Below are 15,958 nucleotides of genomic sequence, written 5' to 3'. Positions count from 1 at the left end.
TAGCAGCTCTCTCCCTTCAATGAAAAAATTGTTGAATCAGAAGGATGTTCACCTCCCCTCAAATCTTAGCCATTGGCTATGCTTTGCTTGTTCAGAAGGGATCCCTGTGATTTGGAGGGCATGAAGAACTGGGCTGCAGATCTATGGGAACTTTTCAACAAAATGGTTTTCTTGTCCATCCAAGAGGTTTCATCAAAACACAGTGTTTTGGGGGGCAGAGAGTTGGTTTGGGCAAGATTTTCACTAAATAAATTGCATGCAAAAGTTCAATATTGCTCAACTGCAGCATGCTGAAATTTTCCAAAAGAACAATTCCTGATTTCTGGCTGCAAACAAGTTTTCATTTAGAAAATTAGGCTAAATGCAGGAATAAGATAAAAGAACAAAACTGAAAAAGAAGTGTATCAAAATGATACAAAGGAAACCTTTGGATTGACCCAGACCAATTGGTTTTCTGTTGGTTTGCAAATATTTCTTGAGATTTGGGGGGGGGGGGGGGGGGGGGGAGGGCAGGTTCCCAAATCAGGAGGGAAAAATGCTTCAACAATTGTGAAAAGTTTTGCTCAAGCCAAACCCTGCTGCCCTGAGCTCAGTGTGCCTCGTTTCTCAGCTCTTCCCCAAAACAGTGGGATCAGGGAGTCTTTGTGGTTCTGGTGCAGGGGACACAGGCTGCCTGTTTCAAATGTCCTCAGCCCCACAAGTCTGGTTCAGGAAATCTGTTTGTTACCAATTTACCCCGTACCCCTGACTGTGTAGCTCAGTCCTCCCATCATAATATTGTTTCCTCCTAATAGCTGCCCTCAAGCCATCTCTTCCACTGGATTCCACTCCACTTCTTACACTTTGCTCAGCCCCTCGGGAGCCTGGGACGGGGACAATGTCAGGCAGTAATCAGCAGACTCTCTGCAGGCAGAAAGCTTTGGATCTGCTCTTTGACTCTGAATTCTGCAAAGGAAGCATGGATAGGATGCTGGAGTCAAGATACTTTGCCCTGTGTAGTTCCTGTGCGTGGTGGTGTGAGGGGAACAGAGAGAGAGGGAAATGATAAAAGAAGCATCATTTCTTCACGTTGTTTGTAACTCTGCTAGTATTTACAATTGTCAAACCCTCCCCTCCGTTCTTTCTGGAGCTATAACACACCTCGGCAATGACTAGAAGAAGAAATTATTGGCTATTGTATATGCAGTCATCTGGCATGCTGCAGATATAGCAGGGAAAGCAGGGACCACTCACTAACAGAGCAAAGCAGCTTTCAGTGTGGAGCTTGGGGATGCTTGGAAGGAAAGAAAGGAGTGAAAAGACTGGCACTGGGTCACCTGAATCTGACAAGCCCAGGAGAGCAGGTGGGGAAACAGAGATTTGACAGATGAAAGGATTATGTGGAATGTCAAGGGAGCAAGTCATCGAGGAGAAGAGGTGGAAAGAAATGCAAAAAGGACACATTAAGTGAGATCCCTTCCTAAAGTCAGAAACAGTGTGCTGGGCATTTGAGTCAGACCCTGCACACAGGACAAAGGGGATTCTTTTTTTAAAAAATGGCAGCTGCCTCCTCTGCCTCTCACACCTGGAAGTAAAGCCCGGGTCTTAAATTGGCAAAAGATGAAGAGAGAGTGCATTGACTGAGTTGGCAGCAGATAGAAGAATTTTGAAAAAGCAAACCTGAGAGTTCCCCTTTCCCTGCCTGCGACCTCAGAACTGAGCTGTCCAAAGGAGGACAGGACAAAGGGAAAATCACATTGGATTCAGCTCCCCACAGGCAACAAGAAAAACGGGTCTTTACTGGAGGGTTTGTTCATCAGAACTTTACCTCTGCTTCCAAGCCATGGGCAGACACTTCTGGTTCCCCTTGCAGTACATCTCCAAGCCCTTCTGGAGGTCAGAGGATCACAATGGCACTAACTTCTTCTCTGCCTTCTATGGCTTTCCCAACCAGTCTTCATTTTTCCACGGTGATTTGGACCTGGATGACATGGGGGATTTTGACAGCAGCACCAGATATGAAGGGGAGTCCCAGAGCCGGACAGTCAAGGCACTGCTCATTGTGGCCTATTCAGTGATCATCTGCATCTCGCTCTTTGGAAATATCCTGGTCTGCCACGTGGTGACCAAGAACAAGAGGATGCACTCAGCCACTAGCCTCTTCATCGTCAACCTGGCTGTTGCGGACATCATGATCACCATCTTGAATACACCCTTTACCCTGGTAAGCAGTGCTGCACCCCAACCACAGTGAGGATGGGCAAAACCCTCTCTGGCACTCCCTTACTCATATTCACATGCACACACACACACGCGCGCGCACTAACTATGCACCTTGCTTTCCACTGCTTGCACCTTCCATCTCTCTTTGCTGAAGGCTGCCACTGGCTTTGAAGTACATCTGCACTTCTGGGCAAAAGTGAAAAGCCAAAAAGTGTTATATAGTGGATTCACTTTATAGAATTGCTGGTTAATAGAATCCGCTGCTTATTTGAATCAATATGGGAAAATCAACACTATTTGTGTATTATTTCATGTACAAATCACTCAAATTAGAATCACAATTTTGGGGTTTTGGAATCATTTTACTGGAGAAGCTTGGGGATTTTGCACATTTGTGAGGAGCCTTTTGCAGGCTGACAGAGATCTGGTCGGCAGGGGGTTGGGAGGGAGCAGGAGGAGGGGGGTTAGCCAGGGGCGCCATGTGCATGTACTGTACATGCACATGGCCACAGGCAGCCTGGAGAGCAGCTCTCACAGGGAAGTGGGGGGGAAGAGGGAAATTGAGCCCCTGTAGGAAGGGAGGGAGGGAGTTGGGCAGGGCTGGGTCCCCAGTGGGGAGTGGCATGGGACTGCAGCTGTACCTTTGAGGGGCACAACCCCTCTCTGCTGCCTTCACTCCCCATGCCTGCCCCCATCCCCGCTTCATGCACAGATCTGGGGGGTGCAGCCCCCCCGCACTCCTCTGGGAGTGCGTGTCATGTTGGGGAGCTAGCTTCACCCCCCACACCCAAGCCTGCAGCAGGCAGCAGTAGGTGGGAAGCTGGGCTCCACTCTGCTGCAGCAGTTGATACCTTCTCCTGAGGGCAGGGGGCTGTGGACCCGGGCCCCTGGCTCTGTAGCCCTGGCAGCTGGGGGCCACCTCTGGCAGGGCTGAGGGCTCAGGGGCTGGGGGGGGGGGGGCAAGGGGCAGCAGCAGGGCTGGGGGAGGCTGTAGGGGGGGGAGTGAGAGGCATGAGCAGGGCCAGGGGGCTGTGGGGAAGGAGGGAGTATCTGTGTTCTTAAAAAAACGGGTCTCCTTTTAATGGAATCAGCCAGTTAATAGAATCAAATCACCATTTCCCAAAGTGATTCCAAGAGGAGGAATCCACTGTACAGAGGTGGTCAGAGCCAGAGATCATGGAGGAGGGGAAACCATGAATCCCCCAGCCCCCATGGAAAAATAATCTGGAAATGTGTCAGGACTAGGACTCACTGCCGGTTACAAAATGCATGTGTGACAGTTTGCACGTGTGGGGGTGAGACTGTACATATGCATTTCTGTGAGAGGGCTCTGTGTGCATGAGTTTTTGAAGGCAATGCAAGCAATACCTGCACTGCATCTTAGCTTTCTCTATCCCCTTCTTTATTGACAAAGAAACAAAATACAAGTATTTCTGCTTCCCCAGCTCAAGTAAGGAACGCACCAATCTACCTTCTCCCTGTCCATACATACTAAGTTTGTCTTGTTCCCCCTGCTTCACAACCACTCTCTCTCTCTCTCTCTCTCTGTTTTTTACCCATACACTCATACATACAATAACCAGGGAGCGCAGGGCTTGGCAGACAGTATGCAGCATCTAAAATATCCCCTAAAGAGTGGCTATAGCTGTGGATGATAAACCCTTCTTTCTCCCAGGGCCCAGGGGGAGACAGTGGTCTCTTAGTCTGATGTTTGACTTAAGACTGAAGGAAATGGAGACACTGTCCTGAGAAGTGCACTGACACTACAGTTTCCTATGGAAACTAGGCATGCTGTCTTTCTTCCTTAAGATCCCTAAACAGGTTTGTTTCAGGGGGACTTGCTGCCTTTGTGCTGTGGGGAGTGGGTGGCATATCACACAGCAGACTCCCCAGGTCTTCATTTGCTGTATTCGTTGTGTTTATATGTATTTGCCAGGGGATTAAATTGCCATTGTTTTCATACACTACATAAACACAGATGTGAAAAGAAAAGTAATACAATTACAGGGAATAGTTACTCAGTGCCATCTACTGCAATCTCTTCCAATGCATAATCAAACCCCTCTCTACCTTTAGCATCTGATGAAATAAGCTGAAGCCTATGAAAGCTAATGCTCCTCTGAAGGAGTTAGTCTACAAGGGGCTACCCTGTCCTGCCTTCTGGCTCCCTGCCATTGGAAGCCAATTTTAAATATCCCAAATAGTAAAACCGCCGCCAATGCCCTTGTGAGACTTTCTCAGCCTAGTAATTTCACCTTCAAAATGGCTCTCTCAATATTAAGTCAGCATTCACCTTGTCTTCTGTTCATCCTTTAAATTTTTAGGTATGTAAATTCCTTATGGAAAGTTTGGTGCCTTTTTCATGTCCATAACAGTACTTTCCTCAAAGGTTATTTTGGTTTTCAAACCCAACTGTATGAGATTGATTTGCCTGTTGAACTATTTCTTTCCTCTCCTTCTTGCCCTCTCTGATGCACATTATTGTAATCCACACTTGACATTCCCTAAGAGGTTAAATGCTGTCTATCTTCTAGGTGCGTTTTGTGAGCAGTACCTGGGTGTTTGGAAAGCTGATGTGCCATATAAGCCGATTTGTTCAATACTGCTCTGTCCACGTGTCTGTGCTTACCCTTGCAGCTATTGCACTGGATCGACACCAGGTAGGTAATCCTGAACACAAGGCATCCCTGCATTTCCTGGAACATTTGGTGCTTTCCTTCAAACTTCAGCGTCTAGAATCCTGTGATTTTGTAAGAATCTCAGCCTATATACTGGACTGGGAAAGTCTCACAAAGACATTGGTAGAAGTTATATATATATATGTTTGTTTGTTTGTTTGTTTGTATTGTAATATAATAAAGGGCTTAGTCCATCTGTCTGTCTGTCCATAACACTCTTGGAGCACTTTGATTGGTTACTGAAACAACCAATCAGAGTGCTCCAAATGCGTTACGGACAGGAGTTGGTGGTGATAAGGTGGAGCACTGCCATGACGGTGGGGACAGAGGGGACAGAGCAGGGGGGCCAGGCCAGTACCACTGGTCTCGCCTCTCCTCCCTCCCCACCCCTGGCCCTGCTCCTTGGAGGAGGTGGTAGCATGAGATGCTGGCAGAGGGGGACGGATGGGACAGCAGGGCAAGCTTCTCCCTAACCCCTGGCTCCTGGGAGGCAGTGGGGGCACGGGGGGTGGAGGGGAAGGGGTTAGGGTTAGGATTAGCAAGCTTCCCCCCCTCGGTCCCCCACCCCCCAATCATTCTTGTTGGGCAATTCACTAATATAGATATAATATAAAATTTCTACCACTGTCCTTGTGAGACTTTCCCAGTCTACTAATCTCACCTTCAAAGCAACTTTCTCAATGTTCAGTCAGCATTCACTTTTTCTTATGTTCATCCTGTTAGTTTTTATGAATGTAAATTGCTTACAGGAAGTCTGGTGCCCTTTTCATATCTGTAACAGTACTTTCCTCAAAAGATATTCTAAGGAAATTTGAGGGTATTTCAAAGAGTTTAGCCAGCTTATATTTTTAATCTTTTCTTCTTAACCATATGGACTAGAACTATATATGTTTAGTTGTATGAATGCAGCACACACACATTCATATATATATACACACACACTAACATATATAACTATGTACACATATATTCATTTATATATGGATGAATGTGTATACACAGTACATATATATGTAAGAATGTGTGTGTATGTACACATGTATATATACACAGTTGTATACATATATGAATGAATGTGTGTACAGTCATATATATGTATATGTGTGTGTGTTACATTAGCACAAACAAACATATATATATAGTCCCCTTGGTTAAGGAGACAAGCTTAAAAACATGAGCTGGTTACTCTCAAAAGGTTCAAAAACAGGAAAGCAAACTATTTTAAAAATACCTCTTTGTGACCTGACCCATGGTTTTTGAATGCTTGAATCTAGCAGTTCTGAAGGTGATACCATTTCCTATACATTCAGTTATAGTTAATTTTTCATTTGTGGTTAATTACCCAGTGCTGAGTAATTTTTGCTCCCCACAAATATACTTCTCTTTTCAAAGATAGATGAGAAAACCTGTACAGTTCTGTTGCATCAGGCAATATCTTTGTAATTCTACTACCTTTTAGGACTAATAATACAGTTTAGCATTTGATTGACTGCATCTGATCCTTTTTAGCCATAAATACTATTCATTGGAGTGAAAATTGTATGAGGTATACTTGCAGATGTCACTTGCACCTTTTTTCTAGCACAGCTGGCATAGCTGTTAACAGCTCTTAATGAAAAGAAATTTCATTTGACAAATATTAAAGTCAAATGAAATTCCAAATAATGACAGACCCTGCAAAATGCTCAGATTCCCTGCCATATGCTCCATCTGTCATAAAAAAAATTAAAGCCATTGCCAGAATCGGCATTTTATACACTTTTTACCTTTAAAGTTTGTTACTCATCTTTCAGACGCTAGAAGAGACAGCAGCATAGTTCTTCAAAGCAAAGCCTTTGCCATTTCACAAGAAATATGTTTTGAAATAGCATATATTCTGTATTGAAATGATCAAAGACTGCAAAGGTTTAAAGAAATAAGAAATATAATCTTAGTCTAATTACAGAGCCATGCTAGCTGTTCTAAAGCGTCACTTTGACTAAAAGCAGGCATGATAACTTTCTCGAATACCAGCAAGCTGCGAAGAAATCTATAATATGGCCCAAGAGGCTTGGTCTAGGAGTGAGGGGATGCAACTGCATGAAGGAAAATTTAACTCATCTCAGGAAGTGTTTTCTAATTCTAGAATGCATCAGAATATGAAGCAGATGCTCGAGGAAAGTGATAGGAGCTCTATCAAGTGGATATTTATAATTAGACTAGAAAAGGCAATCAAGAAATTACTGAAGGGTGGAATAGTATATGTGCAATGTGAGAGCTTATATTACTATGTAGCCATTTGTCATATACAGTTTCACAATTTAATGTAATAAGCCACATACTTTGGATTGTTCAAGGGTTTTCTAACTTCATGTCTCAGGAGCCATGTTAGTTGGTGGCACTGAGCGTTTCCTTGCTTTGCTAGCTATCACTGCTTAAAACTAATTAGTGGGTATATAGTGCTTTATTCCCAGGCAGTCTATGAACTGCTTGTTCTTCTTCAAAGCCATGTGATGTAGATACTAGATATTATACCCCCATTTCACAGATGGGGAAAAGTGAGGCCTAGAGAAGTGAAGCAACCTGATCAAGGCCCATTTGGAATCAGTAGCAGGGCAAGTTTCACATGGAGCTCTGAGCTTAGCTCTCAAGATCCTGCTGCTTGTGTCAGTCTTTTATGAGAGGTGGTACTATATTAGCATTTGAAAAAACAGCAGTCCAGGGAACTAGACCAAGTTTCCCGTGAGCCTCCTTCAGCAGGAATGATAAGAAGATAAAGCAATCCTCCCCACCCCAACTCATTGCCAGCACCAACTACAGCCCTGACTCAGGTAAGGTAGGTTTCAGTGAAAGCTGTAGCTATTTAAGTCAGAGGCTGTACTTGGTCCTTGCACTCATCAAATTGGTGTAAGTCACACTTGTCTTATCCATCCATTGGATGCTGATGTGATGCACATTACCTAACCCTCATTTACACTTAAGGCATAATCTATCCTCAATAAATTGCTTGGCTATTCACTTCAACAGGAACAGGAGCAACCCTTTGGCTTGCAACTTGCATTGGGCTTTATATCTCTGCTGAATTTGGCTCTGTCTCTGCTAGTAGCTCTGAATTCAAATGATCCATGGGAAAGGGCCAGTCCACCACTGTGATGCACCACTTTGTAGATTTACTCTGGCTTTGAACAATGAGGAAGGCTAAACTGGGATTTGCATTCAAAGCCTGCAGCTCATTCACCTCCAAGGAGAAAATTTTAAATCCTCCAAACTCTTTGTCTTCCTTAGGTTATAATGCACCCTCTGAAACCACGGATGTCCATTGTGAAAGGAGGGATTTGCATCATTATAATCTGGGTTATGGCCAGCTGTTTCTCTCTGCCCCACGCGATCTATCAGAATCTAGCAAAATTTTATATTGGGTAAGATGTATAAATAGTGGTGTTCTTAAATGACTCTGTCAACTTCACCACCAGAAAGTGCAAAAACACTTGCATCTTTTGTTCTATTGTTAAAACCATCTGACATCCAAACTGAAAGAACCTGAAATATCTGCTTTGCCGTTTATCATCTGAACAGTGAGTCTTCACCTTACAGTTCTCTTACATGAACAGTGAAGATCAAAAAGACACTTTCATTTTCTCTTAAGTCTGCTCCACTGTCACTTTCTCAGGGCTGCACTATTTTGGTATCAGACATCACAGGTTCATTTTAACTATCTCTATTAGACCTGATAAGCACAGGCAGAGATGAAAAGAGGTGTGCTTTTTTTTTTCCTTTTGTTTCAAGGCCTTAAAAACATGTTTAAATAAATAAATGCAACCTACTCTTTAGCACAAATGTGATTGAAAGTGTCAATTAAAAGAGCACTAACCTGTAAATTGGAAGTCATTCTCTTTCTATTTATTGTATCAGCTCAGCTCATTTGTAGCTTTTTCTAAGGTGTTTGTTCCCTTAGTACATTGTGCTTTTGAGAGTGGAGATAATTGTTTCTTTCTCCTTCTGTGCCCCAGCAACAGAACTATACGAATGGTCTGTCTTCCGAGCTTCCCTCCTCCTGCCGATCTTTTCTGGAAGTACCTGGACTTGACTACATTTGTACTTTTGTATGTGCTGCCCTTGCTTGTGATCTCCATCACATACACTATGGTGGCCAAGAAGCTCTGGCTGAGGAATGCCATTGGGGACATCACCATGGAGCAATACTATGCCCATCAGCGGAAGAAGAAGATGACGCTGAAGATGCTAATGGTGGTGGTGGTGGTCTTTGCTGTCTGCTGGTTCCCACTAAACTGCTACCTAGTGCTCATTTCCAGTAGGGCCATCCACAGCAACAATGCTCTATATTTTGCTTTCCATTGGTTTGCCATGAGCAGCACCTGTTACAACCCTTTCATTTACTGTTGGCTGAATGAAAGCTTCCGTTCCGAGCTCAAGTCCCTGCTTTGCGTGTGCAAGCGGAAGAGTGCAGCTCAGAGCCATGCGCTTCAGTCCATCTCCCCTCCTTTCAGGCATGCCTGGGTTGAGAACTGTCACTATAAAAGAAACAGCTCTTCCCAGAAAGCAAGGTCACCTTCGGAAAGGAACTCTGCAAAGACGGACATATCCAGTGTCCAGCCAATTGTAACAGGGAACTAAACCACTGAACTGATGGGCAGAGTCCCTACATCTTGAACCTAGAGAGTTTGGCGTACTGAATGGATTTGTATTAAACTGCAATCATAATCAACAGCCTGGGTAATGGAACATGGAACCTTTTGGACTGTAGTGGTGAAAGTAGACCTAATTATGACTACATATGTTTTTGGGTGGAAGCTTATTTAAGGGCAAAAACCGGCAAATGAAAGGATTTCATGTCTTTGATGTATTAATGATGTACTCAAGATTAATTTGTAACTTTTGTAACCTTTTTGGGATTCGTGACCAGGAAGCATGGCCCCCTAATTGTGCTACTGCTTCTTCTATTACACAGGGAGTCATTTTAAAGTCAGGATTAATCTGAACCAATTACTGTTTATTCCTTCACCACAGAGAGTTTTACTTCTGAAAGATAGGTACAGAGTATCTTAAAAAGCAAATGAGAACAAACCTAGAATTGTAGCTACAAGTATAACTGAAAATGCAAAGTCTGAGAAAAATAAAACTTTTTTTAAATATAATTAGTAGCCATAATGAAGCATAAATGAAATTTATGCAGGAATCTCTGAACAAGTATGAAATGATTCAGAGGAGGTGGTTTACAAGAATTAAGAAGCTGATTAAACTGACCTTTTGGTAACAAACAGTGTTATGTATTCTGAGGATGACACCCACACCCACATGCTACCCACATATTTTCTATGAAACAGCATTTTGAGATCTCAGTTCAGTGCAGAACCTCTATGAATGAGTAAAGGAAAATCATTTAAGAGGATTTTTCCATTGTTCTGTTCTCTCCCAGGTTTCTATCCCTACGTAGGAAACATTAAATTGGGGATCAAGGTTTGAGAGCCTATTTCATTTTTCATTCCCGCACACTCTGGCACTGCTGGCTTGAATCTAACATAATGAAAGTCATTGCCCTCCAACAGCATTTCACTGGCTGTTGTGAAAATACCTATTGATCTCCATACAGCTCTCAGTGCACAGGTGTCCACAGGCCAGAACCCACCACAAAATGGGCAGTACTCTTGGCAGATGCTAGGGAAACCCCTAGAATAGAATGAAGTGGAACACATTTCCCTGATCCCTCCTGATACCGACTGAAATGCAGTGACCTGAGCACACATAAACATTATGGAGAAATTTGCATTGCTATTGTCCAGTGTGTGCCAGTCCTGTGGCTGGACACACGATTATCTAGTTTCTAGGGCTATGCTAGAATAGCACCATTAACACCTGTCATTTGCAAAGAAAACCAGCACTGCAATTTTGAATTGTAAGGAATATCATTCCTAAATGTGATACAATTTATTTACAGATGGAGTGCTCTGAGTTTTTAAATGTTCACCAAAAACAATTTTTACTATTTGTGGTTTGGTCAGAAAACTCAGATGGGCTTCTATCATGCCAACATTATTTTCTACACTTAGTACTTCTTTCAGGATAGGAATCATAATACATGATGATGCTTTTGTAGTTGCTAAATAAAGCATAATGTTTGGCAAAAAGCCAGGTAATCATCTAATTTTTAAATCAATATTTTTCTAATTCAGAAATCAACATGTAGTTTTTAAAATCCAAAAGGCTAAAGACAAAACTGACAGTCTTAGATGGAATGAGCTCATTCATAAACATAGATATGTTCTCACTGTTATGCATATAACATTAGGCTATCACGTCACAGTTGCTATAAAACTGATGTTGCTGCATTTGTGAATGTTATCATTTTTATCATTGAGCAGAGTTCCTAAGTAGATAATTAAATAGCTGTAGGGCTTCAAAATGCTCGGGAGAGCCTCTCAAAGGGGTGTATAAAGGTCTAGACACACAGTGGATTAAATTCATCCCTGGTGTAGAAAAGTGTAATTCCTAATGAAGTCAGTAGGAACTATTAAGTTTACTTACCAGAGTACTAAATTTGGCTCAGTGCTGGTTAATATTAAAGGGCTGTGATATGTATAATGTCATTCCAGCTTCTCATCACAATTGGAAGAGTAGTTATAACAACTGAAATACACCAGATGACAGGAAATACTGAGGCGCTTTCCTTAGGATACTGAAGAAAACACGGAAATTTTAACTCAAATGCCCTTAACAAATATCAAACTCCTTTTGCATTAATGATGGTACTTTGCCTTAACTAAATCAGTGCCTTGTTGGAACTGCATTTGCACAGAGAACAATATACAGGAAGATATGAACCCAAATATGAACTAACTCAGAGAGGAAATCTCTCTACAAAAAGAACATGACACTTCTGAATTTGCTTTTAATTTACTTATGGAGAAAATGTATAAACTATTGATATATATGGACTTGTAAGTATTTGCTTAAAATGTCTGCTTTATTACTAAGTAAACTCTATATTGAGTTGACGTGTAAAATGAGATTTCAAATCAGTATGCACAATGGCTGTGAACAATTTCATCCTTCATTTTACCCTCTCTGTAAATGTCAACATTCAACACTACTGGCCAAGACTGCTGAGATTTGCACTGCTTTGTAAATGACATATATTCTTAAATTAGAAATCTAAAACCTGTACACATTCAAGCAACGAGCTGTTAAAAACCTAAAGAATAACACTGTTTGATCAATAATTTACAGATTTTTTTTCATTTATTGCTATTTTGGTAATCCCGCTTCTCTTTACACTGACAAGATTTTGATGTGATGGCATCGTTCATTTTGCATAATAGTTCACAGGTAGTGGTGCAACTAGGGAAAGGCAACAGGGTCAGCCACCCTGGACACCAACCAGATTAAGGGGGCGAGAGAAACCTCTTTTGCCACAGCTGTGTGATTGCAATTGCAACAACAGAGGCAACTGGAAGTCACTACTGCCCTGCATGTGGCAGCCACCCAAGGCACCCAGCAACATTGTTAAGCTGCTCTTCACAGGACTCCTGTAGAACTGTCAGCATTGATTCCTCCAGGATATTCAACCAGAAGTCCAAGTTAGGATAAACTAGCCAATACTAGAGGAGTTAGGGCCTGCTGCTATTTAATTGAAAGTACTCCTCATCTTACAATCACAATTAGGGTGACACCAAAGCCACCAGAACTCCAAGAAGTAGAGATTTACAGGCTTCAATCCCTAGTTTGTAAACAGCATGCCTCAAAGACCCAGCTGCCTCCATGGTTTTTTTTCTTCCTTTTTAAAATAAAATCCTACTTCTTGCTTAAAGTCAGCTAAGTTGAACTAAGGATACACATGCTTGCTAATAACCTGAAGCTTACTAACAACTACTAGCTCAATGTGAAGCAGACATGTAACAAGCAATTTCTGTAGTGTGGGCAGCAGCGGTGGCTTAGATAGTGCCCGTGGCAGCAGCTACCTCTTCTGTTCTAGCAACCCCCAGGAATTGGGTTGTGGGGGGTCTCAAAACACTTATTAATTGTTCTGCAAAGTGCGGGGCAAAAATCACATGTAAAAGAAGAAAGATGTAGAGGAGGGGATAAATAAAAGCATTCACCCAGATGAAGTTTTATCTTCCTGTCTAGGGACTTTTCATGTTGTACTATTTGCTTATTGTGCATGGATTATGGTTAGGCTGACCGTATGGAAATTCCAGATAACTGGAACATCATCTGGGAAATCCAGGACACTGCCCCTTCCTCTGCCCCACACCCTCACAAGTCAGTGGGTGTGGGGCTGCAAGGCGCTCCACACCACTCTGACTCCTGGCCAGACTGTGCCCAGTGCCCCTGCCTTTCCAGGATGCCCATTATACTTCCCCACAGCCAGCTGGGACCAGTTTATGTAATCTGAGACTGTCCCAGCTAAAATGGGTCAGATGGTCATCCCAATTATGGGGCAAACAGCGTATAGTAACACCATATTAGTTTACTGGTCCTCATTGTTGCGCTTGTTCTTTTTAGCCTCAGTTAGCTGCTAGAGATCTTTAGGATACTGCAGAAACACACATAAATCCACACACTCAAATACACACGCATCTAGATGTATTATAATCATATCTAACTGACACACACACTATAGTACTGAAGAGCCACACACACATACACTTATCTGAGGGCATTTCTGCATTTCTTTATCCAGCAGTTTGTTCAAAGGGTTGAATATATTGGGCTTTGTGTTGCTTTTCCAAGTACACATCCAGTGCTAAGTTTTGAACAGAGGGCTGTTTTCTCCAGTAAAAATCCATGCTATAATGAGCAACACATGTTGGGCTGCCTTTAAAAAACCTAAGAGACAAATAAAGGCCCCCCACCCCGTGAGGCATACATCAGAAGCTGCAGCTCTGTAGCATTCTGGCAAGCCTGAGTGCTGTTTCCTATGCTGCCTTCCTCTGGAAGCTCTTTCTTTCAGAGAGCTCTGTTAATTATTGCGATTGTATTATAATATGGAAGAGCTAACAAAATTGGTCAGGTTGGTAAAAGCCAAATAAATCCTTCTTCTGCTTTGTGTTCGCTGAGGATCAAAGATCCCGACCTACTGGTAGTGTTTTGGCCTGGGGCAAAAGCTTTTGTGATACAGAGAACATGAGCAAGGAAAAAAACAAGACTCCAGAAGCTCCCAGAGTCATGATTTTACCCACGGGCTGTGTGTGTCAGGATCTTTCAGCCTGAACAACACTTTCCATGGCTATAATTACAGCAGATAAAGGTCAGTGAATGCACACATCTCACTGTCTCCATCACCAAATTATTATGGGCACTTCAAGGTGCAGCACTTCCACCTACATTAATTTTGCAGCTTTGGAAGTAATTCTTATGGCCAAATCAATTTCATCCTAGGCAAGGGCACGATGTGAAGTATTACAACAGTGATCTAAACCTCATACTAAGAAAATGTGACCTGCTCGGGTTTGGAAAAGCTATAGGTGAAGAGCTCCAGGAAGTTTTCAAGATGTGGATGCTGACTACTAGGGCTGTGTGAAGCTTCAGTCGCTGATTCGATTCAGCAGAGATTTGGCCAGATTCGGCAGCTGAATCTCCAAATCTGAATAGAATCAGGAGACTCTTTAATCTCTGTCTGAATCGACTGGTTCTGATTTGATTTGGAGATTCAATGATTCGAACATAGACACAGCTTTACATTTTTTTTCTACATACCTCAAGGTACCAGGCGGTTCATGAATGCTGCAATGCTGGGGCGGATGAAAGGTCTCACAGAAGTGTGTGTGTGTGTGTGTGTGGTGGGGGGAGGTGGTCCCCAGCGTGCTCGTCAGTGGACCTGGAAGTGAACCAGAAGCACTTTCAGTCCACTTTCAGGTCTGCTGCAGAGCGCAGAGTCGGGGGTAATCCTCCCCCCAGCCCGGTGACTGGTGCCCCCTGGGTCGGAGGGGCACCCAGGGTCCCCCCACAGCTGATCGCCGAGCTGGGGGGGGCGCAGGAAAGGGAGCCTCCTACATGCTCAGCAGACCTGGCAGTGGACCAGAAGTACTTCCAGTCCACTTCCAGGTGTGCTTCCAAGCACGCAGGGGACCCCCCTGTGCTCCTGTGGGAGGCTCCATCCATTCCAGCACTGCAGTGTTCACGTGCCGCACCTGGTACCTTGAGATATGTAGAAAAAACAAATAAAGCTGTGTCTACGGCCAAATCACTGATTCTCTGAATCAGCATTGAATCTTCAGATTTGGATTTGGCCAAATCGAATTGGGACATTGATCTGAATCAACGAATCTGAATTGAATACGGCCCATTTTGCACATCCGTACTGGCTACTTGTTAAATCTCAGCTCAAGCTGCTTATAGCACAGTCAGAGAAAGAGTCTAAATATATTGATAGTCCACAACTCTTAGTTAAAATCAGCCTTTATTGTTCAAAAATATTAAAATTTGCCAATAATGCCCCCAAAAAACATGCCACATTATCTTTTAAGAGTGTTCATTCATTGCCTCTCTCCCGTGATGAAGCTTTGGAAGCAGAATAATAGACTCCCAGCTGCAAATCATTTAGCCAGACCTAATCAGTTTCATTTCATGTGGCTCAGGAGCACTCGGCTGTCCGCCTGTAACTATTTCTGTGCTCTTACGAGTTACCGACTTTCCTGGGATCTTTCAAACACCAACAAGCACAAGGGAAAATTCAAACCCTACAGTGAGTTGAATACACTGACAAAAAAGTATGACTAATTACCAGTTATGTAAGCACCATACAAAACACCATTAGGCTGTTCATATGGGCTGATGATTTTTGCAGGTTATTTATATAAGCTTATGGTTCAGATAAAATAATAATAATAAAAAATCCACCCCCATCCTGCATGAAAGCGCAAGGTAAATATTTTCCAGAAAAGAATTAAAATAAATTGAGAAAAATATGGATTTAGGTATCTAAAGTAAGACAACTAAGTTTTAGCTATGGCATTCACCCATTGCTAGCTATTTGCAGTAAGTTCTTAAGTATAACTTGCCATCAATAGCTTGGTCTGGAATAGGTATGCTGTGTGCCATTCGCAGGATGCATCTGCACATGCAAATAATCTGGGAGCAGT

General features: G+C 42.9%; 1 protein-coding gene across 1 annotated transcript; it reads left to right on the top strand.

Annotated features, from left to right (window-relative positions):
- Positions 1-863: 863 nt before the first annotated feature.
- On the top strand, positions 864-11,872 carry LOC102576891 (G-protein coupled receptor 83). Its single transcript, XM_006258240.4, has 4 exons — positions 864-2,203; positions 4,737-4,862; positions 8,145-8,278; positions 8,870-11,872. The coding sequence occupies exons 1-4, from the start codon at positions 1,823-1,825 to the stop codon at positions 9,492-9,494; spliced, it is 1,266 nt and encodes a 421-aa protein (XP_006258302.1). The 5' UTR covers positions 864-1,822; the 3' UTR covers positions 9,495-11,872.
- The last annotated feature ends 4,086 nt before the right edge of the window (positions 11,873-15,958 follow it).

This window comes from Alligator mississippiensis, chromosome 8, assembly GCF_030867095.1.
Source record: "Alligator mississippiensis isolate rAllMis1 chromosome 8, rAllMis1, whole genome shotgun sequence".
NCBI classification, from domain to species: domain Eukaryota; kingdom Metazoa; phylum Chordata; order Crocodylia; family Alligatoridae; genus Alligator; species Alligator mississippiensis.
Note: the sequence above shows the minus strand (reverse complement) of the source record. Positions and strands in the feature narration are given on the sequence as shown.